Consider the following 16,934-nt stretch of genomic DNA (forward strand, 5'->3'; position numbering starts at 1 on the left):
CCGGTTTTCACCAGTTTCCTAGGCCCCTGGACACCAGTTGCACAAATCTGACCTTCCGTTAACGCAAGAGTCAACCAGATTGTACAGGATAGCTATCCCCGCCCGAAGCGATCCACAATGCCTTTTTCCATCGACTTGAGTGAGTCATAGGTAGCCTGTACCCAATGGAAGTGGAGTGATAGCTATGCATCGTCAACTGCTGATGTTTATATCATTCTATATCTCCTGCCGAAACGTTGACCTCTGATCAGAGAATCAATGTATCATAGGTCAAGTTCAACCTCCTTACCGTCGCTCTTCACATAGATCGTACATGCTCAGATCCTGATACGCATTTTCGTTGAACTCACGTATACTCACAGTTACGGGTGGGAATCGTGGCATTGGTCTTGCACTGTCCCAAGCTTGTGCTGATGCCGGGGCTGCGGTGGGCATTGTCTATAACAGTATGTCTCCTTTTTCTGAATGCGCTCTACTCGTATGTTCTCTCTTTTTGGGAATTCTGCTAACATTTTCTCAACCAGGTGCTCAAGATGCCCCGGATCGCGCGACTGAAATTTCCAAGAAGTACGGGGTGAAGTGCAAGGCTTACCAATGTGATGTTGGAGATCAGGAAAAGGTTAAGCAAGTCTTCCGAAAGATCAACTCGGACCTTGGTCCTGTGACTGGTTGTGCGTTGAGTATTCAGTCCAACCGCCAAACCTGATGAACGATACATGAAAGTTTCCAATTAATCTACCTCCATTTTCTCGTCATAGTAATTGCAAATGCCGGAGTTTCGGTGGTTAAAGATGCGCTGCAATATAATAAAGAGGATTTTTCCAAGGTGTGGACATGCTTGAGCATGAATACGAGACCACGTAATCCAGCTGAATTCTTTGTTATACTATTTCTAGATCTTCGATGTCAACGTTTTCGGCGTCTGTAAGTAGCCCGTCCTCAAAATTGGACCTTCTAGGTAACGAGACTCACGCCGTGACTAAATCTGCTCTGGATACATCAGTCAATAGTGCGCAAGCGATCGCTCAGATATGGACCGAAAGTTAGTCACCCGTTCCAACTTTTGATCATCTTACCATTCCATGACTGCTTCGACTATCCTTATCAATTCTGAGATTGTCTCGCACAGCTGGCTTCAAGAAGGGCAGCATTGTGATCACTTCTTCCATGAGTTCCCAAATCTGCAATCGCCCTTTGACTCAATGTTTTTACAACTCGTCCAGTAAGTGGTTTTCCAGATTTGTCAACTGACTATTAGATCAATCTATTTCATACTCACGGTTTGGATTCATTATTTTTGACAGAGGCGGCCGTTTCCAATCTCGGAAAATGCCTCGCTGCTGAATGGGCTGATAAGTCGATTCGCGTCAATGTGTGACCTCCTCCTGAATCACCCACACACATTCGCAGCGTGAATCATTCTAACCCGGTTTCTCTTGTGACCAGATGCTTTCTCCAGGGTACGTAAAAACTGATCAAACGTCGCACATGGACCTTAGCTTGAGAGATTTCCAAGCCGATGGCGTACCGCTTAAACGTTTCGCTGAGCCTGAAGAGATGGCCGGACAAGCAATTCTCTTGCTGAGCTCCAAAGCCTCTTACATGACTGTAAGAAAAATCCTTCTATAAGGAGAAACTACGTGAATTTCATTCGAGCTGAAGGATCTGGTTTGCCTCAATGGTACCAACTAACAGGGAGGAGAATACTTCGTCGATGGCGGTAACTTAGTTTGGTAATCCTGAAAAATCACCCCGAAGCCTTTTTCCAGAATCCGGTCGTCTGCATCTCAGTTCGCCACTCAGGCGAACTACTGCTATCAAATATTTTAACTGAAAAAACTAGCTTATGGAATTAAACAGTCTAAATGTTACCCGGCGCAGATTAGTTGGTGCTGAAGTCCTCTTCAGAGATTGATAAAGACTGCCCGAATCGAATCCCCTTTTATTGTTTAGCTGTTAGCTTCCATTATACGTGTCTTTTATCCATGATAGCGAGTGGTAATAAACTCTATTATTCCCTCAGAAAGATGCGAAATTCCTGGAAATTAAAACAAATCTCCAGTCTCGAGAGTGAGAAATCAGCAATATCTTTGGTGGATTGACCGAAGAACATAGGCACGGAATTTAAACTGGATGCTGGAAATGTTTTCAAGTTGAAATTCCAAAAACTTGAGAATTCAACAATCTCCCTTGAAATTTTTCTATGTTGAATTACTGCAAGTGGCTACGTTTCTTCGATCATTCTTCCGCTGATAAAGCCGATCTCGACTCAAGGATACAAGCAATTCTGTCAAAAGAAAAGAGGCCATATTTGAGGTTTCTTTAAATCAATTCTCAGTTGCCCGAATTCCCTACTTTAACTTAGGATTTATGTTTTGAAAATACTCAATAATATTGTTGGGCACACTGTTCCCGGCATGTACAGCCAATCCGGACCCTTGAAAACGCACCAAAGTTCTATGCGGCAGTTTCTGAAAAGGCATGGAAATTGGACACAGATTTCTTGAACAATATTCCACCTTGATTTAACGGTATGCTCATCATCAACCCAGAAACCGCCATTAAAAAAGATTTCTTGACCATCTCTTTTTGGCTCACCTTGGATCGTGAATGAAAGAAGGCTGTACAAACTTGCCCTGGTCCTCTCGGCTCTTGAGCTCATCTCGCCAATTGGAAGGCTACCTTGAACCTTTCTTATACCGTGCCCTGCAAGCTGTCTACTGCGAAAAATGAAAAAGGCTTCTGATCAACTATGTATCATAGAAATTTCCAACCTGGAAGATTTCCAGGATTGCTATCCAATTTTTGCTTTAGTTGCAGAACACTGCCCTGATTACCAACCAGTGTTTGCAGCATGGCAGTAAAAAAATGTTTTCAAATTGACCAATAAAATCATCATCGACTATCATCACAAAAGTCTATGCTCCATTCTTCCCCCTCGACAACATTCTTAGTTTGATTGTGCAAGAGTTAACATTGTTATGGAAGCATAGGGAGCGGTGACAGTCAATTCTATGTTTCCAGTGATGCGATGGGCTGCTTACTGGATGCATTGGCCGGCGAAATCGAGAATAGATGGTTTCTGATGGTCAGGGCATCGGTCTGTTACTTTCGAAATTGGGGCATCGACGCGATCCGCCTCGATTCGCGGATGCTGCGGCTGCTGCGTCGTCAAGCAGCGATCGAGCCGTTTTGCTTGTGGTTTTGCTTCGGAAAAAAACCCATTTTAAACTGTTTGTTTATTTATTTCCGTGATATAAAAAATCCAAAATTAAAACCGGCGTCCGGTCGCCCAAAACTCCACGAACCAGGTCCCCTCTTCGCCTCCTGTTGACCGTTCCCCCCACTCGGAGTCCACTCACGCCCAGAAAAAGTTTTATCCATCCGCAACGCAGAACATTTCGGCTTTTCTAGTCGTTCTCGTCCTATCGTCCTACTCTCCCCTTCCCCCTTCTTAAAGCACATAGAAATACGAACCCCTTGTCTCAACATGTCTACACCCGCTGATGAAGCCAAGGTAACCGTCATCTCACTCTCCTTTTCCCCTTCGATTGAGCCCAGCTTTCTATATTTTCCTGATCAACTTTGCAGACTCCTCACGCTGACGCAACCATATCTGATTCCTTTCTTTCTAGCTCGATATCAACGTTCTGCTGACGAACACTGACAAAGCCGCCCGAGATGCTGCTGTCACCGAGCTGGTGAACATTGTCAAGGTGCGCCTGTTCGGTGATTCATCTGTTCCCACTGCATCGAACGTTATGCTGATCTTGTTTGTAACTAGACCGAAGGTCCTCAAGCCTTCGTCCGGCTAGGTCTTGCCGAAGCCATCCTAAAGGGCCTCCGAGACAAGAAAAATGCATCTGCTCGTGAAGGTGCCTGCACTTTACTATCCGAGCTGTGCACTCAGGGCGTCGGCCACGCGGTCGAACCTTTCGTCCTTGCCCATGGCGACCACCAGGTGCTCAACGAGCTCCTTGAAGCCCTGGGCGACAAGTTACCCGCCGTTTCCGAAGCCGCCTTGGCTGCCTTGAACAGCCTCGTCAAGATCATGACTCCATGGGCTCTTCATCTGATCCTCCCAGTTTTGCTAAACCAAATCGCCACCGCTGGTAAGTGGCAAGTCAAGACTGGCGCCCTCAAGGTCTTGGACGTCTTGGTCATCAGTGCCGCCGACCAAATGGCCAAGGCCATGCCCGAAATCGTACCCATATTGGCCGCTGCGATCTGGGATACCAAGGCTGATGTCAAGAAAGCTGCCCGTAGCTCTTTGACCAAATCTTGCGCGGTGAGTTGGCTAATTGTTATTGACTTGTCTCCTGTGAACTTCGTGATGACACACGCTCACACTCCCTCCTATATTTCCCAGCTTGTCTCCAACAAAGACATTGAGAAGTTCATTCCAGCACTTATCTCCGCGTTGATCAATCCCGTCGAAGAGGTGCCCAAATGCATCCAGCTCCTCGCGGCCACAACTTTCGTTTCCGAGGTTGATGCCCCAACGTTATCTTTGATGGTTCCTTTGCTCACCCGTGGATGTAACGAAAGGCCCACTGCAACCAAGCGAAAAGTTGCTGTTATCACCGACAACATGGCCAAACTTGTCGATTCTGAGGTCACCGTCCGTCCCTTCATCCCCCAACTCCTTCCTGCTCTGATCAAGATGGCCGAAGTCACTGGTGACCCCGAAGCTCGAGGGGTCGTCAACAAAGCGATCGCTACTGTACGCCAAGTTGGAAATGTCCCGGCCGATTCCGATGGGACCAATATGCCTCCTCTCAAGAAGCACTCTCCCGCAGATGTTGCCAAGGCAGTCGTTGCTGCTATCAAGAAGGCTGGTGGCCCGACTCAACGAGCCGGCACCAATGTTGACTCGCCGCTCGTTGTTTACATATCCGAAATTGGAGCTGCTTTGGTTAACGCCCGCAACTACGAAGTCACTGAATGGGACTCTGCTTTGATTCCCTATGCCACACTCGCTCTCCCACCTTCGATTGCGACTGAGAAGGCAGCTGGTGTCGTCCGGGAGGTTCTTGAACAATCGGCCAAGGAGGAGGGCGATACCGTCGAGGTTTTCGAGGACGAAGAGGAAGGTGAAGACCTGTGTAACTGTACCTTCTCTCTTGCTTATGGTGCCAAGATTCTTCTCAATACGGCCACCCTTCGCCTGAAAAGAGGTCACCGATACGGTCTTTGTGGAAGGAATGGTTCCGGAAAATCCACCCTCATGGTAAGTTATCTTCGAAAGACCTTCGACCGTAGCGTTGTTTAACTGTTTTTGTGTTTTGTTTAACAGCGAGCCATTCACAATGGTCAAGTCGAAGGTTTCCCATCGCCGGAAGAAGTGCGAACGTTCTATGTTGAGCACGACATTGATGGCTCCGAGGCCGAGATTGCCATCATTGATTGGATAGATGCTGATGCTCGTATCCAAGCAACCCGAGAAGAAAAGTCAAAAGCCTTGGCGGAGGTCGGATTTTCGCCTGATCGTCAGGGTCATGCCATCGGCTCCCTTTCCGGTGGCTGGAAAATGAAGCTGGCCCTCGCCCGAGCTATCCTTTTCAAAGCAGACATTTTGCTGCTTGATGAACCTACGAATCACTTGGACGTTCTTAATGTGCAATGGCTCATGGACTATTTGAAGTCTCTCGAGACCTGTACCTCGATCATCGTATCTCACGATTCGGGCTTCTTGGACAACGTGTGTACCGATATCCTTCATCTAAACAGGTTCAAGATCAAACGTTACCCCGGAAACCTGCAAGCCTTTGTTCAACGTGTTCCTGAAGCCAAAGCCTACTACGAGCTCTCAGCTTTGGAAGAATACCAATTCAAGTTCCCTGATCCGCCGTACTTGGATGGTGTTAAGACCAAAGAAAAGGCGTTGATGAAAATGAAAAAGGTCGGGTTTCAGTATCCAACTTCGGATACCCAACAGCTCTACGACGTTACCTTGCAGGTGTCTCTCAGCTCTCGTGTCGCAGTACTAGGCCCCAATGGTGCAGGCAAGTCGACTCTTGTCAAGCTGCTCATCGGTCAGCTAGAGCCCAACAAGGGCGGTGATGTCTGGAAGCACCCTAACTTGGTTATCGGATACGTGGCACAACACGCCTTTCGTAAGTGAAGATCTCATTCTTATCCTTACCCATGATCCTAAACTATTGTGCTTGTTTAGATCACATCGATAACCACCTCGACGAGACACCTCTCGAGTACCTTCTCCAGCGCTACCAGACGGGAGAAGACTTGGAAGAACTCCAATCAGCGAACCGAAAGTTGACCCCCGAAGAGGAGAAAAAGATGAAGGAGGGTGCAATTGTTGTTGTCGAAGGCCAAAAACGGATTATCGAGGATATTACTAACCGTAAGAAACTGAAACAATCATTTGAATACGAGTGTAACTTCAAGGGACTCTCTTCATCCGAAAACATCTGGCTCTCCCGTGACGAGCTCATCAAACGAGGTTTCGAAAAGAAGATCTTGGAGGTCGATAGCCGTGAGGCCCAGAAGGCTGGTCTGCTCCGACCGCTAGTCCGAAAGGAAATCGAAAACCACATGAGCATGTTTGGATTGGAACCCGAATTCGTCACCCACAACGTAAGCTCGTCTAGTATCACTTGGCAGAGTGCGTCTGTTGACTGGCTGGTCTTTTCTTTTCTGTGTAGACCATGCGAGGTCTTTCTGGAGGCCAAAAGGTCAAAGTCGTGCTGGCGGCTGCAACATGGCGACGTCCTCACGTAGTTATTTTGGATGAGCCGACCAACTACTTGGACCGTGAATCGCTTGCTGCTCTGATCGAATCTTTGAAGACGTTCGAAGGAGGTGTCTTGGTTATCACTCACAACGTGCGTTCTTCTCACAATAAATACCATCGATATGCACAGAGCAACTGATTCTTGAATGCGCTACAGCGAGAATTCTCTGAATCGATCTGTTCCGAAGTATGGGCCATGAGAGATGGTTACCTGGAGGCCTCCGGACACAATTGGACCGAGGGCCAAGGTTCCGGGCCAAGAATCGACAAGGCCAAGGACGAAGAAGAGGAACACTTCGATGCCCTGGGGAACAAGATCGAAGCCCCCAAGAAAGTCAAGAAACTGACGTCCAAGGAGGAGCGCAAGAAGAAGAAAGAGCGTATGGCCCGCCAGAAAGCTGGTTTGGGTTCGGATGAGGAGGGTGTAAGTCGTCGCTCCCACCTCATGCTTCCAGTTTGATTGCTACGAGTCTATGCTGATACTGGTCTCATTTTCTAGGACTTCTGATCGATCAGCACTCAGGATGACCATCGAACATAGGTGTTTCTTCCTCAGGACGGCTTTTTTAACTGATACAACTATTTGCCTACCCATTTGATACACTCAATTCCCCATTTGTTGGTTTCCTTTCATACTGTTTCTCACACATCCATCGCACACACATTACAACATAGAAGGTATTTTGGATTAAGTCTTGTGTGCTGCGGAAAGTCGGTCCTGTTTGTCCGTTCAATCACTATATTAACGATTCCACTTGTTTACGATTGGAAATGAGATGCTGGCTGGTGACCCCCTCTGAGCTCATCTCGGCACACTACATAGCCAAACTGCATGTTTTTTCTGCTGATCAACATAATCCCGACGCGTCTTTTGCTACAAGAACAAGTGGGAGAAATCCGCAATTTCCCCAGTGAATTGTTGCATGTTTGTACAAAGCATTGTCTTCATTGTGAGACAATCGTCCCATTAGCATCTACAGCAAGGCAACCTTTGGCCTGAGATGATGACATTCGAACATGCGCAAAAAAGATGATGCCCAAGCCTGAGTAGACCAACCTAACGATGGCTAACGGGCGGGCTCGGGCCGCCCACAGGCCAGCCCGGCTAAGCCCGGAGGCTTAGCTGACTGGCTGGGCCGGGCCATTGTGATACAAACTGCTGCCCGGCCCAAACCCATTTCATAAACGGGCGGCTGATGGGCTGCCCGTGGGCCCCCAACGGGCTCTGTGATATTGGGCCGCCCATGGGCCACCTACTATATGATCAATTTTGTTATTATACATACTTGCAGGCCTTTTTTAAAAGGAGAAAAAAAACCTGTGTAATATTTTTACTATATGGCTTTTTTACTTGTACATACTTTCAGGCTTTTTTTTTTTAAAAAAAAAGGAAAACAGCGTGTATAATATTGGTAGTCTTGTAACTTGTTTGATTTTAAAGAAGAAAAAATACCAATCTCAGTGCTCAATTCTGGATGCCTTGATCCAGTCTTGGGTACACAACAACACATCAACGGTTTCATTATTGAGGCACATGCAATAATTGTCCAGGACACAGCCGCTAGTCGGAAAAGCCGACTCAGACGCCACAGAAGTCATTGGAATCATCAGCATGATTCTGGCGAATTGGGATAAGGAGCGGAATTGAGGTGCGTTTCCTTCCCACCAGCAAAGAACATTGAACTCGTCGTCCCTGTTGTTGATCACATTTTGTTCTTCAAGGTATAAGTCCAATTTGGCCCCAGGAGCATTGGCTTGAAAGCCAGACATTGTGCCAGCCATGTACTGGTTGAACCCTGAGAGATCCTCATTGATCTTCTTCACTTTGCCCGTTGGGTTTGCCAGAGTGCTTGGCTCGGGAACAGCTTGTGGTGGAGGGACAAACTGGTTCCAGAGCGATAGCAAGGCCAATCTCACCTTCCCCAAGAAACTGTTGGCCTCTGAAGGTGGAAGGCCTTGCTGGTCAAGGCTGTACCAGAGATATTGGATTTTGTATCACGGGTCAAGAACGAGTCGGATGGCTGTGAGATCTTTGGCTGGTTCCCAGTATTTATTGAATTTTTGCTTCATGGGTATTACCATCTTGGACAGCCAAGTATGCACTTCGTTGGCAGTGGCGGGAGGTTCGATGTAGGCCAAGATTTCCTTCTCAATTGCAATCATGGCACAGTACGCATGGTTAATCGTTGGGTACTGTGACCCGCTCAATACAACAGTGGCTGGATAATAGATTTGAGAGAAAAATAGAATGATCAATTCATAAGCCCGAGGTGAGAAATAAAGGAAATCACTTGCCCTGGTAGAATGGTTCAAGGAACTGTTGAATCACATTGAGCTCCTCCCATTGAGGCTCGCTTGGGCAAGAATCAAATTTGTTGTCTTTGAGTTCAAGTTGCTGGAAGGCCAGCTTGCATGGGATCAACGACTCAATCATTAAGAAGGTGGTGTTCCATCTCGTTGGGACGTCCTTAGAAGGGTGTTTCATCTTCTCATCGAGGTTGACTGCAACAAGTGCCTTCTCAAAGGCGTCCATCCGCAAAGAAGACCCATGGATGTAGTGCACACTCGTGCAAAGTCATTCAACAGTGGTACCAACAACCTTCAGGCTGTCTTTAACAACTAGATTGATAACGTGGGCCAAGCAACGGACGTGGAAGTAGGGTGACGTCGGAGTAGGAGTTGAGCTGGTGGCAGAGCAATCAGTGATTAATTGATGGAGTCAAATCATAGCCGGGGTGTTGTTGGCTGTGTTGTCAAGGGTCACAAAAGCAAGCTTGTTGATGATCTTCCAATTGTTGACAACTTGGAAGAGGCGGTCAGATATCGCATGGCCAGAGTGTGGAGGTGGGAGAGGCCGGAAACTTATGATTTGCTTGCTGAGTTCCCAGTTCTTTGTGATGTAGTGGGCAGTTATGACCATGTACCTGGTCAAATCCAAGGCGGTCCGCATGTTGGTTGTTAGAGAGATCATGCTTGACTTGGCCATCTTAGCCATTTCAATGTTCTTCATGCTGCTGTAGATACTGAGGCAATCACTTCAGACAGCCTTGCGATGGGGCATTGTGAAGTTAGGCTGAGCTGATTCCATAAACTCGCGGAATCCAATGTGATCGGCCATTGCAAACGGATACTTGTGCTCAATTATAGCTTTACAAAAATTTTCTCAAGTTTTTTCTTGAGAAAAAATCCAGACCCGCTTGCTAGTTGCTTGGGAGCTGGTGAAGCTGAGGAGACCTTGCCTTGGTTGAACGACTGCCCCATTTTCCACAGCACACCGTTCCGAGTGCCTTTGTAGATGGTTTGTTCCTGCGGATGATTGAGCTGAGAGTTTGATGTGGCAGTAATTGCATTCTGCCTTTGATACACCACCTGTTTAAGAATAAGAGGGGGTGTATCAAAGGTCAGTCTCAAATAATAACTCTTGACACTGATATGATCGGAGGGGAAAAGATACGTAGTAATTTAAATCTAAAATTACCTTCATTGACCTTCTTGAAGTGGGTCCACACCTTGCTGGTGAGCTTGCGCTTGTTCAGCAAGCTTCCTTTGGCTTCTTGGGATTCACTCTGACTTTTGGGGGGAGGTGGGCCGTCGTGGGTAGGTGGCTGGCGACAAGTTTGCGTGCAAGTGACCTGAGGCTGCTGTGAAGAAGGTGTTTCTGGTTCAGATCTCTTGGCGACGTGTATGTCTTGACTTTGGGATTGGCCTTTGTCATTGGACAAGTCGTGGATTACCGTTGACCTCAGCATTAGGGGCTGGGGGTGGTTGCTGGAGCGGTGCCGGGTTGATCTGGTCAAGTCCGGCATTGGAACCAAGACGTCCCCCCTCCTCTCCAGCAGCAGGGCCCCAATTGGAGGTAGCCCGCGGGCTACCTGCGGGCCGCCCATTTAGATAATGGGTCTGACGGGCCGGGCCAAAACTCATTTTTTTTTGATAAAAACCTGCCTGGCCCGGGCCTGAATCCACCCGGGTCCGGCCCGCCCGTTGGACAGCCCATTTGTTAGCCATCCTTAGACCAAACTGTTGCAAACATCCAGAGCTGATTTTAATTTGAGGATAGCCTCCCAAAGCAAATCACTACATTGCGGACAGTTGTGGATCTCCTTGTGGCCCTTCTAGGAGGTCGCTAAAATTCCAGGAATAAACGCAAGTCCATGAACAAGCTAACTTAGTCCTGAATTCAGAGGGGAAGCAGGTGTCCCGCAAAGGGGGAAGGTCCCTGTGGGACTATGCCCTCCCTCTTAAAGAAAGAGGGACTTAGGCCCCAATTATAAACAAATTTTGAGTTTTATTTTGAAAGTATTCAAAAAGAATTTCAAAACAAAAATGAGATCAAAATGAAAGATTTTTGATTTTGAAATTTTCTCGTTGTGGTAAGCCAATCCTGAATATGGCACCAAAATCAAAAGTCTTTTCACCTCAATATAAACCTCTCTGGAATACTCAAGCACCCACCTCCCTTAAGGATCAAGGCCAGGACAACTCATACCCATCAACAGGCCCCCCATTCTCTCTTCACCCTTTTTCCCCACCTTCTGGATACCCACCTACACCAACTCAGTGTTTCTCAAGCACCCAGCTAGGCACAAGTGGGAGAAAGTCACCCATCAGACAGAGCCAGACTATTAGGAAAGACCCTGAATATTCATCACCTTTTCCTCCCTTCCCAATCCAGAATAACAAACCCATCTTGGCATTAGCCACACATGTAATAACCATAGAGATTTCATCTTGGTTAACCCTTGTCCCCTTTGGTTCCTTCCCTTTTCAGCCACTCCTATGATATGTAATCCCTTTCTTCTGATGTTTCATTTTATCTCCACATTCCAGCCTCATTCCAGAACTTTCCATCCCCATAGCATTTTCAGCCTCAGCCCCTTGATTGAGATTTTTCACTGTTTCATCTCTTCTTCCAACCACAACTCAGCCCCATAATATTTTGTATATAGTCTGCCCTCTTTGGCCCTACCTTTTGTTCCCCATCAGATCCTGTCCCAGCAATCCAGATCACTGGTCACCATTCACTAGCCTAGCTTATGTCATTAAATCAGAGTGGACAAGCTTGATAAGTCTATGCCAAATATATCAGGTTGGACAGACTTTACAGTACCTTTACCTTGCTATTAGATTAGTAGAAATTAAAACCTTAGACATACCTCAAGAATCCTCTATAGCCACCTTTCCTTAAGATTCCATACTCTTATATTCTTTCTCTTGTTCCCCTGAGAGGCAGCCCTTCAAGCACCAAATCCCTCTCAAGCTCTATTCTTCCCTCAGAGTAGTTCCACATCATAAAATCTTCAAACAACAGGGTGCACACATAAACATTTGTGCATCCCTGAGCAAGTAGCCTGCCGGAGTGGGCAGGCAGGGGCAAGATGTCTGTGACACAGGCAAGCTGGATAGAATACAGCTTGCCTGTTCAGCCTTGGCTGAATGGTGTGACATTTAGCGCATCCCAGTTAAACTAGGATGACTTCATCCTAGCCAAATATGGTGGCAGTGTAAATCCCTGGTGTGTTATTTATTCCTGTGTTTCTATGCAGAGAAATATAAAAATTTCCTTTTCTTCTTTATTAATTAGAAATATTGTAAAATTAACCCCAGAAATGGACTTTTCACACAAAAAAAACCTATAGTCACTCACTGGAATGACCCCTCTATCTCCACCGGTTTAGGAGTTACAAAGATTTCAACCTGTCACAGGGAATATTTCTCTTGCTTATTGTTCTTCAAGATGAATTTGCATTACATATGCATAATTTTGCTTGCATTTATAATCCCCTGTGGGGTTGTACCCTTTCTGTTGTAGGTAGCACCCTGGTTCTTTAGGGTAGGTCCCTTTGAGGCTGTGCTCCTGTCAAACTATATGTTGTAGGGATGTACCCCATTAGCTATTTAGCCTACCAAAGCCTGTTCCCCTGGAGCAAAAATCCCTCACCCACAGGTATAAAAGGAGGCCTCTCTCCAGCCATTTATTCCTCATGCTGGCGATTCCCCCCACATCACACCAAATTATATACTACCTACAATTTCATATTATTACCCTTAATATAGGTGCAATAAAAGCCTAACACATTATTCACATCATCAATATAACAAGTGCCTAGTGCCAGTACCAACAATGGGCCTTTACTATACAGATATTGGTATGGTATTGTTATTGTATTTTTTTGGTCCAATAATGGTATACTGTTATTTCCATTTCCTGTAATGGATATTTAATACTATATCCAATTACATGAGGATTTTTTGTTTTAGAAAATACTATATCCAAATGAAGGAAGAAAAAAGAAATTTCAATACTATACTGGCCAGATGTGGTCGGTATCAATAATTAGTAGGGATAAAAATCTATCTATTTCTTGAGCTTGGGGATCATATCACCCAAAGCCTTTCCGGCCTCATCAAATTCCTCTGAGAGGGGAAAATGCTCACAAAGCCACATAAGGCTGCTGATGGATTGTGAAATAGCTGAAGGGAACAAGCAACCACATCTGCAGCCGCAGAGAACAATCTCTCAATGGAACAAGAGCTACACAACCTTCCTAAATAAGCCTGTGCTATTACCACCAGGACCAGGTAGGTGGCATGGTTTGCCTGTACAACCATCAGGAGTCTACATGTCATTGCCTCAGAGCATTTGCATTTATCAGGTTAAGTTGACAATTTTGGGCAACTTAACCCAAATGGCAATTGCATCAGTCCAGGCTAACCCCAAACAAGACTCAGGTTTGATTTCAGGCTAAGTTCAGCTAAATTTAGCAAGCGTTAACCTGAAATCTAGCTTCAGGCTAGGGCGGTCTGCGACTCATTTCAACTCACTTTAGCCTTAACTGACCAAACAAATGTGTTTGCCCACTTGAAGGCAACCTTGTCAGCTAACCTGCCCACAAACCTGGGCTTATTTAAACCAAAAACCTAGCAAGAAAATGTGAATGCTCTTATGTTTGCACCTGGTTGCATTATCAAAGTAACCAGGGGCAAAAAAAGCTACTATACCTGTATTTTGTGTTTCAGAAAAAAAAACAGAATACTATAAGGGCCACCTGCAGCAAGGGCCAATACTAGTACAGTTATTAGTATAGGGTGGTACATTCAGACCTATACAATAACAGAAAGGCCTGGTTATCGTAGAGTATAGTATAGGCCCATTGTTGCCAGTACCCTGTCCTTGGTTCCAATCCTGGTTGAAGCATAGTGCTCCCACACCCTTCATGTCTCACCTGAGCCAACCTGGGTTCCATCCCCACTCTTTTCATTGATAACAATACCTCACCCAACCTCAGTTCAATTCCCCCTCTTCACATCTTCATCACCAGCACTCATTAATACTCTATACTGAAAGAAACCAAAGAACTAAGAGAGTTTATTCCAATTAGACTTTTTAATAATTGTATTTACATTTTACTTTATGAGAAAGAAACTAAGGATCTGAGATTTACCTAAGAGCAGAACCAGAGCTGCTCTCTACTAGATTGAGAGAGAAAGAATGAAAAAGGAAAATGAAAGACCCAAGCGCTATCTGTTAGATAAAGATTTGTGAGAGTGGGATGTGACACTGTCAATCTTGTTGGTTCATTTCTTTCCTCTTCAATATTTCTGTTTGGCCTTACTGGAGATAGTCTTTTGACTTGAGTTGTCCTTCACTTAGCGTCAGTGAAATGGTGCAGTAGTTGAGAAACATGATCTGCAACCAGGCAGCAATGCATCAGCTAAGGCCTTTTGTTTACACTTTTTGAAATTGCAACGCAACACTCTTACCAACAATTTTTCCTGCTCTTTGAGCGGTATTGGGGCGGTTGGTCTGGTTGTCTTTGACAGTTTTGTCTAGGAACAAAAAGATAGAGCGTTAGCTACTATCTGGTCAACTCATATTGAGAGCTCGGCTGCTTACCTTTGGTGCTAGCTGAGATTCTCTTGATGAGGGATCACTGGCCGGGATTTTTCACGTGCCTAATCTTGCTGGTGAGTTCTGGATCTGTTTACATCAATAAGATGAATTCAGTTTCACAACACGGCTGTGCTTGATTATTAGCTGCGTAAAAGGTTTGCTTTTTCTCACCTGATTAGAGAATCCTGATTTCTTGCTCAATTTATGAGTTCAACACCGTTCACTCAAGCTGGAATTCTCACATATACATCACACATATTGATCAAACGACTTCATCCTGAACCAACCAATCCTATCACGTGATTAAAACTTGCCAAGCTTACCTTGGTGGGTCTTGTTATCTGGTATTTAGAAGGGCAGAGCTTGCAACTGCATCATCCCCTTCTCCATTCGGCAAAACGGTTTCACAACCGCTTTTGAGTCTTACACCGGGGAGCGGGAGCCTGCACTCAGCTTATTTTTTGTATTTCTTTTCATTCTTTTTTTTTCAAGCTGATGGATCCAAATCCTCCAGAAAATTGGAGGAGGGGCAAGAAAAGCCCCCTCTGCCGGCTGGCAGCAAACAAACTGGGAATTTCAAGTTTTTTAATTTGCAGTGCGCAAAGCGTTTTGAGCTACTGTGCACTGTGGCTGAGATGTTGAGTGGACAGCCCCTGCAGTGCGCAACAAGTTTTTCACAGTGCTCAAATTAAATCCGTGAAGTGCTGGTGCATTAAAATCAAAGACTGCATGCTGTACGGTCATTGGACAGATACATTGGTACCCCCAAAAACTCATTCTAGAAGGCCAACCCACAAACTTCAAGTCATGAGGATTCAAGGATGAGTGTGTAAAATGACTTCAGAAGAATGAATATAACAAAATAAAAAGTATTTGGAACATCACAAAATTGACAAAATTGCTTGAAAGAGACTGGAGCCATCTCACTTGCCTTTGCTTGAGGATGAGGCTCATTTGTAGAGAATTCTGAAGCTTGAGGCTTGTAGTGAGCTTCCCAAATATCTTGGGTAAGTTTGATTGACTCAGAAATTCAACTGGAGTTCCACTTTGCAAGCTTGAAATACTCATCCTTAAACAATGGATGAAGAACTATGCAATCAGGAGTTATTTTGTTTGCATATGATAGAAGAGAAAATAAAATCAAAACACACCCATAGTGAATTGGTAAAATGGTGAACATTCTGTCAGCATGTAATACTTGTTGGTTAAGTGCAGGCCTGCATGGCAGGCATTCCTCAATGCTGGTGGGTACTCATCTTGCTTGTCAGAAATTGCAGTGAATAGATGTGTTGTGATGTTGTCAATAAACACCACAATTTTTGCTAGCAAAGTGCTGCCCTGATTTGAAACTTGAAGTGTTATTTCATAGAATGGTTGAAGAATTTTGGACAGGTCATGTGCAAGGTCAAGATTGGTCTGGTTGATTTGATATCTTCAAGGAAGACTGTAGCACTTGTTCTTCTGCCACTCAAGACTTTGAGATAGAGAAAGTAAACATGTTTTCCAAAGAACAGAACAAGAGAGATATTCAAATGTATTTGGAACAACATAATATACTTGACAGTTGAGCAAGGGTGAAATTCCACCTGGTCCCCAAATCCCGTTTGACATTGTGGGGCTTGACTATGTTGTGATCTTTGCAGAGCTCCACAAAGAGTGCTTTTGAATTCAGAGACTTGATCAGCTTGTGTGAAAACAATTGGAACTATTTTTTTGGAATGGCACATTTTCAACAACAGCAATTATTACTAAATAGCGGAAGAGGCAGGCTTACCTTAGCAAGTGTTTTTTTTTTTTTTGCAATATCCAGAAGTATATCAGTTGGTTTCATCCTTGTCACTCATCCCATAAACATCATCTCTCTCCAGTTTAATCTTGTCATCACCTAGCAGCTCAGATGCCAGCAATCTGTTATTGTTGCTTTCCTCTTCAGATTCTTCAACTACAGTAACCCTATAATCAATTAGCATGAAAAATTAGCTGAAAATTAGGTCTTCAAGCAAGCCACAAGGAACCGCATACTAATTAATCTGTTCTTCTATATTTATTTCATCATCTTTGTTGCTGGAAGCCTCATTGTCACTTGGATTGTTCTTGGTTGCCTTTGTAGTTTTCTTCTTGTAGCTTCCAAATGGTTGCAAGATGAACTGGACAATCAAGTTCATGATATGTGCAAAACAAAAAATCCAATGTGCCTCACCCTTCATCCTAGGCCACTTGAATTTTTTGATTTCCTCTATCATCATCTGATTTTTTGAGGCATTATCTGTCACAATGCCACAGATC

At 45.0% G+C, this 16,934-nt stretch overlaps 2 protein-coding genes across 2 annotated transcripts; both read left to right on the forward strand.

Annotated features, from left to right (window-relative positions):
• Window positions 1–117: 117 nt before the first annotated feature.
• Window positions 118–1,737, forward strand: PtA15_7A4 (uncharacterized protein; the record flags this gene model as incomplete). The annotated part of the gene is made up of 11 exons (XM_053171112.1): window positions 118–139; window positions 252–269; window positions 363–446; window positions 525–671; window positions 759–826; window positions 897–924; window positions 1,004–1,042; window positions 1,130–1,222; window positions 1,305–1,372; window positions 1,447–1,608; window positions 1,696–1,737. The coding sequence occupies 11 exons, from the start codon at window positions 118–120 to the stop codon at window positions 1,735–1,737; spliced, it is 771 nt and encodes a 256-aa protein (XP_053021833.1).
• A 1,753-nt stretch (window positions 1,738–3,490) lies between these two features.
• PtA15_7A5 (uncharacterized protein) lies at window positions 3,491–7,262 on the forward strand (the record flags this gene model as incomplete). The annotated part of the gene is made up of 9 exons (XM_053171223.1): window positions 3,491–3,517; window positions 3,636–3,716; window positions 3,785–4,288; window positions 4,370–5,230; window positions 5,297–6,116; window positions 6,176–6,597; window positions 6,666–6,845; window positions 6,912–7,178; window positions 7,254–7,262. 9 exons carry the CDS (start codon window positions 3,491–3,493, stop codon window positions 7,260–7,262), a joined length of 3,171 nt encoding a protein of 1,056 aa, XP_053021834.1.
• Window positions 7,263–16,934: the final 9,672 nt, after the last annotated feature.

The sequence above is a fragment of the Puccinia triticina genome, chromosome 7A (genome assembly GCF_026914185.1).
Source record: "Puccinia triticina chromosome 7A, complete sequence".
In the NCBI taxonomy this organism is placed as follows: domain Eukaryota; kingdom Fungi; phylum Basidiomycota; class Pucciniomycetes; order Pucciniales; family Pucciniaceae; genus Puccinia; species Puccinia triticina.